The 8,169-nt window shown below is 41.5% G+C and overlaps 1 protein-coding gene across 1 annotated transcript in view; it reads left to right on the forward strand.

The window, feature by feature from the left end:
• The window catches only part of capgb (capping protein (actin filament), gelsolin-like b), a 98,675-nt gene extending 90,796 nt beyond the window's left edge, over positions 1 to 7,879 (forward strand). The window contains exon 9 of the mRNA XM_084312997.1: positions 5,935 to 7,879. Coding sequence (XP_084169123.1) covers positions 5,935 to 6,000 — 66 coding nt within the window. The 3' untranslated portion in view covers positions 6,001 to 7,879. The remainder of the gene's footprint in view (positions 1 to 5,934) is intronic.
• Positions 7,880 to 8,169: the final 290 nt, after the last annotated feature.

The following is an 8,169-nucleotide window of genomic DNA, read 5'->3' on the forward strand; positions in this document are numbered from 1 at the left end:
AGGAGTGTATACAACAGTATTGTAAAGTAAAGTGTGGAGTGTATACAACAGTATTGTAAAGTAAAGTGAGGAGTGTATACAACAGTATTGTAAAGTAAAGTGAGGAGTGTATACAACAGTATTGTAAAGTAAAGTGTGGAGTGTATACAGCAGTATTGTAAAGTAAAGTGAGGAGTGTATACAACAGTATTGTAAGGTAAAGTGAGGAGTGTATACAACAGTATTGTAAAGTAACGTGAGGAGTGTATACAACAGTATTGTAAAGTAAAGTGTGGAGTGTATACAGCAGTATTGTAAAGTAAAGTGTGGAGTGTATACAACAGTATTGTAAAGTAAAGTGAGGAGTGTATACAACAGTATTGTAAAGTAAAGTGTGGAGTGTATACACCAATGTAATAAAAAAAGTCAACCAACGAACTCGATTCTTGTACCGGATCTCCTCTCTGGTAAACAAGAATACCCTGAAGACTCTGGCAGGAGCACTCATTCAAGGGTACTACGACTATGCTTGCACCTCATGGTACCAAAGCACCTCAAAGGCGCTAAAAACAAAATTACAAACATCTCAAAACAAACTGGTCAGACTACTGCTTGACCTTACTCCTAGAACCCACCGCACCCCTGCCCACTTTGACAACCTAGGATGGCTTAGAGTAGACGACAGAGTACAGCAACTTGCAATGGGCCTGGTCTACAAGATACACTACACGACCAAGGTACCCATGTACATGTCAAAATACTTCCCAAAGGTCAGTGAATACCACGATCACAACACCAGAGGGAGCTCCACAAATCATGTTAAACCCAGATTCGGCTCAAATAAGGGACTAAACACGTTTCGCAATTATGCCACATCAATGTGGAACGCCCTACCCAAAGCTGTAAAGGAATGTGGATCACTACCCACTTTCAAAACCACTGGCCCCTGTAAATGTCCTAACCCAACCCCCTCCAATGTACAGTCATTTACCTAGTATGGTTGTCAATAGTCCAATGTACAATTTTGCTTGTTTGTACAGTGTCTCCCCCCCCCCCTCAATGTACAGTTTTGCTTGTTTATACAGTGTTTCCCCCCCCCCCCCAACCACCTCCAATGTAAATTACCCAGTATGGTTGTCAATATCCCAATGTACCCAACCCCCCCCACCCAACCTCCTCCAATGTACAGTTTCTACGTCAAATGTATATACTCCCTTTTCTTGACTCCTTCTGTATCACAAACAGTACTGTATTTGCAAATCTGGTATGTCATAAATGTATAGATGTAGCAGTACTGACTATCTGTATGTCATGTATGTCATATATGTCCTGATGAATTGAAAATGGGGGACCCTAATGTAAACAAGACGAAAGTCTTTCTCTGGTCTGCATCCCCTTAACAATTGTGTGTATACAGCTGTACTGTATTGTACCCATTCTGCAATCTGTTAATAAAGTTTTTAATCAATCAATCAATCAATCAATCAAGCAGTATTGTAAAGTAAAGTGAGGAGTGTATACAACAGTATTGTAAAGTAAAGTGAGGAGTGTATACAACAGTATTGTAAAGTAAAGTGAGGAGTGTATACAACAGTATTGTAAAGTAAAGTGAGGAGTGTATACAACAGTATTGTAAAGTGAGGAGTGTATACAGCAGTATTGTAAAGTAGTAAAGTGTATTGCACATTGGTGTGTAGCAGTCAAGCTTCAATAGCAGCCGTTGTGGTTTGATTTGTATGTAAACATTTCAGGTTTACGAGTTGAGTTGAGAAACCTGATGGCCTGGTGTACCGTTCAGCCCTGCTCCTGTATCGTCTGCCAGACGGTTACAGGGAGAACAGTCTGCGTGCCGGGTGGCTGTGGGGTGACAGGGAGAACGGTCTGCGTGCCGGGTGGCTGTGGGGTGACAGGGAGAACGGTCTGCGTGCCGGGTGGCTGTGGGGTGACAGGGAGAACGGTCTGCGTGCCGGGTGGCTGTGGGGTGACAGGGAGAACGGTCTGCGTGCCGGGTGGCTGTGGTTCTTGATGATGCCGTGTGCCTTCCACATGCAACACTGATGAAAGATATCCTGGATGGCCTCCACTACTCTCAGTAGTGAGTTGCGGCTGTGGGTCAGAAAGCTCTCCCATGGTGCACCTGTGTTTGTGAGAATGTTGGCCTTCATGCCAAACCGCCTCAGTCTCTTCGGGGAAACAGAGCCGCTGGTGAGCGTTACTTGACCACCGTGTCGAACGTTATCAGTTCTACAGACCGATCCTCACGTCCTGGTCTTGACTGAATCTTGGCTCAAAAAACGTGTCAAGGACTCCGGCGTAGCTCTAATGGGCTACAACTTGTATGGAGTGGATGGAGTCGGGAGGGGAGGAGGGCTGGTTATCTATGGTAGATCAGGTTTTTCCGTGACAGTTTTAGATGCTGTCACCAGGCCAAGTTGTTTTGAATTACTTACCCTAAGGCGGGGGTTCCCAATTAATTTTCTGCCCGGTCCACTTTCTAGGATTCAAATGACTTGGCGGGGCAAACCCCGACCCCCGACCCCCTCCCTCATTCAAAATGCAGACATAGGCTACGTGAGAAGAACGGAGTTTATTTTGAACAGCTTGTCATTTCAGTTGCATGAAATTCCTTTCAGTTGCATGAAATGCAAGTCCAATGTCTTGATAGGACCTCCTATTGGGAACCCCTGCACTAAGAGTTCAGTTTGGGCCCTGCCTGGTTGTGGAAGGGCTCTCTTTAGAGACCCCCATCTGCTGATCTAGGACCCATTGCCGCACCAGCAGATCTATTTCCTCAATATTCCGACGTTGAGCCGATTGTTGTGGGTGACTTTTAACCTGAACTGGCTGAATGATACATCCGATTATCTCAGCAAGGTTTTTTTATTGAATTAAATTTGATTTATTTCGAACATGTGAAAAATGTAAAAGTCAAAATACATACAAAAACATACATATATCTACACTTAAATGCACCATTCTTTATATGTATGTATATATGTACCCATGAAGTGAATAAATAAATAATAATCTATGTAAACACCTGGTAATTGTCGAAGCCTTTCTTCAAACCATGTCCTTATACTTATTTTTAAACTGGTTCATGTTTACTGGTTCATGGTTAGTGGTAGTCTCGATTTATCCCAACTGATAGCAGAACCCACTAGAATTTGAAACCCATTTGAAAGATTGTTCTAGTGTGTTTTGTCTGTATTTTTATTGTTTTCATTTATTTGTCGATGCCTAATGTAATCTCGGCATTGGTTGAAAATCACATGTTAGATAATCCAATCGATGTTCATCATATTGGACTGCAGGGTAATTTGATGTGTCTTAAGCCCTACCCTCTTATCTTGATCCTCCAATCACAACTGTTGCTTCCCGTCCAACAGTTGTGATTGGTGGATTGAGATAAGAGGGCGGGTTTGAGATATGTCAATTTGATGTATGATTCACAAGGTGCTGTTATACTACACTATGCTAAAATAGGTACTACACCGATGATGCACCTACTCAGGGCTTTATGGGGTAGAACACATAGTAGCTTACTACAAAAACCTAGGGGTCCGCAAGGACGACTTCAAGCTGGAAATGGTAACAACAGATGAGGTACTCAATAAACTGAGCGCCCTCCAACCTAACAAGGCCACTGGCCATGACAACATCCCCTCCAAATTCCTCAGAGACTCAGCAGCCGCCATCACACCAATCATCACACACATAATAAACCTCTCCATAAAACAGGGACACGTCCCCAAGGACTTCAAAATTGCGAGGGTGACCCCTCTGCACAAAAAGGGCAGCAAATTAGACCCAGGCAACTACCGCCCTGTTTCTATTCTCACCTCCATCTCGAAAGTCATGGAAAAAATTGTCTACGAACAGGTCGAAAAGTACCTAGCGGAAAAAAATCTAATCTACGAATTCCAATCTGGCTTCAGAACATCCCACTCCACTGACACATGCCTTCTCTATTTCAATGACCACATCAAACAAGAGGTGGACGCAGGCAAATACTGCGGCATGGTCATGCTGGACCTACAAAAGGCCTTTGACACGGTCAATCACTCCATTCTGATTGACAAGCTAAAAGCAATTGGTTTTGATAGTCTATCAGTGAGCTGGATGCAATCCTACCTTGAGGGGAGGGAACAGATGGTGGAGGTAAACGGTACCCTATCCCCCCCCCTCACAGTGAGCTGTGGTGTTCCACAAGGAAGCATACTAGGACCGCTACTGTTCCTAATTTATGCAAATGACATGTCGTCAGCTTGTGACTGCAACTTGTTCCTGTTTGCGGACGACTCAGCCCTGCTGGTCTCTGACAAGAACAAGTTACAGGTTGAAAAAACCCTCAGCTCGGAACTAGGCAGAATCTGCATATGGCTCGCTGATAACAAACTATCATTACACATGGGCAAAACAGAGTCCATTCTCTTCGGTTCAAATAACAAACTCAGCAAGACCGACGGCTTCTCAGTTACAGTGGGTGACAATATTGTCACAAGGAAAGATGAAATTACCTACCTGGGTTCCATCCTAGAGGCTAATCTCTCCTGTGACAAAATGGCATCCAATGTAATAAAAAAAGTCAACCAACGAACTCGATTCTTGTACCGGATCTCCTCTCTGGTAAACAAGAACACCCTGAAGACTCTGGCAGGAGCACTCATTCAGGGGTACTACGACTATGCTTGCACCTCATGGTACCAAAGCACCTCAAAGGCGCTAAAAACAAAATTACAAACATCTCAAAACAAACTGGTCAGACTACTGCTTGACCTTACTCCTAGAACCCACCTCACCCCTGCCCACTTTGACAACCTAGGATGGCTTAGAGTAGATGACAGAGTACAACAACTTGCAATGGGCCTGGTCTACAAGATACACTACACGACCAAGGTACCCATGTACATGTCAAAATACTTCCCAAAGGTCAGTGAATACCACGATCACAACACCAGAGGGAGCTCCACAAATCATGTTAAACCCAGATTCGGCTCAAATAAGGGACTAAACACGTTTCGCAATTATGCCACATCAATGTGGAACGCCCTACCCAAAGCTGTAAAGGAATGTGGATCACTACCCACTTTCAAAACCTCTCTCAAGGGACACCTACGGGAGACTGCAATTCAACACTGGCCCCTGTAAATATCCTAACCCAACCCCCTCCAATGTACAGTCATTTACCTAGTATGGTTTTGTCAATAGTTCAATGTACAATTGTGTTTGTTTGTACAGTGTCTCCTCCCCCCCCCCCCCTCAATGTACAGTGTTACTTGTTTATACAGTGTGCCCCCCGCCCCCCCCCCCCCCCAACCACCTCCAATGTAAATTACCCAGTATGGTTGTCAATATCCCAATGTACCCAACCCCCCCCACCCAACCTCCTCCAATGTACAGTTTCTACGTCAAATGTATATACTCCCTTTTCTTGACTCCTTCTGTATCACAAACAGTACTGTATTTGCAAATCTGGTATGTCATAAATGTATAGATGTAGCAGTACTGACTATCTGTATGTCATGTATGTCATATATGTCTATATGAATTGAAAATGGGGGACCCTGATGGAAACAAGACAAACGTCTTTCTCAGGTCTGCATCCCCTTAACAATTGTATGTATTGAGCCGTACTGTATTGTACCCATTCTGCAATCTGTTAAATAAAGTTTTCATTCATTCATTCATTCATTGTATTTAATGTATTTATTTTTTTATGTCTTTATATGTTGTTTTTATTGTGAAATCCTTTTTATCTGCTGACTGCAAGACACAATGCTCCCTTCCCTTGGAGATATTAATAAAGATTGTCGTTTTCAATTGACATTATCAAATATTTCAGAAGTAATTTAGTGAGAAATCTGCAGTCATCAGGGGCATGACGATACGATAACGCAGGTCGAGGATAAGGTGGATAGATTGCCCTAACAAGGTTCTTTCTTCTTCTTTCAGGTGGAGATTCTGCCACAGGGGAGAGAGACCATCATGTTCAAGCAGTTCTTCAAGAACTGGAACTAAAACATTTCGGGGTTTTTTTTACGTGAAATTCACAAGTTCACAAAATCTTGCACTCAGTTCTTGAGAACACGATAGTCTATAAACAGTGGTTCTCAACTGGTCTAGCCTCGGGACCCAACATTTTCCTTAGTCATTAAGTCGCGACCCACATTTTTTAACCACTATGATTTATTTCAATTTTCTTTTTTGCAGTAATATGCAATCTTTCATGCACTGTTAAAAACATGAAATAAACACAAAAACTATGGCTAAAAACCCAATGAAATAAAATAATAATAAATAATATATGCTTCTTAGCAGATTTCTTAGCTTAACATAACAGACCTAAGTTTGGGGGAACTAATGGGATAACTGGGGTTGCAACAAAAGTGCAACTAGGGCTAAAAACACAATGAAATAAAATAATAATAATAATAAATAATATATGCTTCTTGGCAGACTTCTTAGCTTAACATCCCAGGGAACTAATGGGATAACTGCAGATGTTGTTTGCTCCTGACAAGAGTCTCAAAGTCTGGGGTGATGGTAGACAAAGCAACTCTGAGGTCATGCTCAATGTCCAATCTGTTCCTCTGCTTTGTCTTCAGCTGGACCAGAGCTGAGAAGCCACTTTCACAAAGATAGGTAGTGCAAAAAAAAAGATTATATAATTTTTATTTTTTTTTTTATTTACACACACACATCCGCGACCCACTCAAAATGGCCCCGCGACCCACTTTTGGGTCGCGACCCACCAGTTGAGAAACACTGGATAATATCTCAATCTTTTATTAAGAGAAGACTGCATGATCTGCATCTAACACAACAATTTCTTTTTTAAATATCTCTCTATATATATATGTGTTTATTTGTATGTATAAGTTTGTAAGACACTGTATTATACAGAACGTGGCTGGTTTTAGCCTTTGGGGAGATTCAGGGATGTGATGCTTATCAGTGGTATAAGAAAGGTGGGTAAAACTATGAAATGCATTTGACGATCACATTAACACCAAAAATCACCGTTATAGAAAAATATACCTTTTTATTTCTCACAATAGTATTGTTTTATTTCCTCAAAATACCCTATTTTCATGTGACATACAACATCCTGATATGACTACTTATGTATAATTTTATATCGTATGTCTTATAATATTATATATGATATTTCCTATGAATTTCAATCATGAGGATTTATATCATCTTAAAGATGTAGGTAAACTGAATTGACCTATCTCAAACCCGCCCTCTTTTCTTGACCCGCCATTCACAACCGTTGCTTTCCTCTGATGTCCGAGAACAGTTATGATTGGAGGATCAAGAAAAGAGGGAGGGGCTTGATATAGGTCAATTTAGGTACACTGTACTTCATACCTGATGATGACATCATTATACAGTAAAAAGCTAATTCCATATTATTGTTTTTTTTCACGTCACTCATCTGTCACAGGCCTATACTATATAACATATATCCCAAAGTTGATATATATCCTGTTTTGAATTATCTCTGGTAGAGTCACCACATTTCTTTGAAGACCTGCAGTTGCCTACATCATATTCCAGAGTCTCCCTTAAAGAACAGGTACAATTTGTAAATTATTGATAGAGAAAGAGAAAGCAATATTGGAAAATAAACGGGGAAAAAAACCTGGTCTGTATTATTCAGTTTCAAAACTTGCCCTAAAAATATACACACAACCACCCACTGCTGTTAAATCTCTTAAATGGTCACAATTGGCCATTTAAGTAGACATTTTCTGAAGCCAAGATGACATTCCCCAACGCCTACTGAAAATCTTTTAGCTTTTTTTTTTATTTTTACATTTGTTAAAGAGTAACATAGTTGTATTTTCCCACAGCTCAGATCATGGGAATAAATCCACAACTGAAAAACAAAGCCTTGTCAGTGGTTTGTAGTTTGTTCGTAATGTTCCATGTATGTAACACCACTTATTATGAGGCAGCTAGTGCCTGTTCAAAACGTGCCTGTTTGGAACGGGCCGGTGTTGCTGCTTGCGGCTTTCTCAATCCAATCAACGTCACGCTCGACACAGCGCTTTCTTGGGGCCTCAGCAAGACACCTGCCGAGTGTGAAGTCAATCAGATGAGCGGTTCCCAAGAGAATCAAAGGACAGGCGGAGATTCCTTCCATTTTATTTAGATGAGCGTCATTTTTGTTTAGATTAC

Source organism: Notolepis coatsorum, assembly GCF_963971535.1.
Source record: "Notolepis coatsorum genome assembly, chromosome: 4".
Classification (NCBI taxonomy): Eukaryota; Metazoa; Chordata; class Actinopteri; order Aulopiformes; family Paralepididae; genus Notolepis; species Notolepis coatsorum.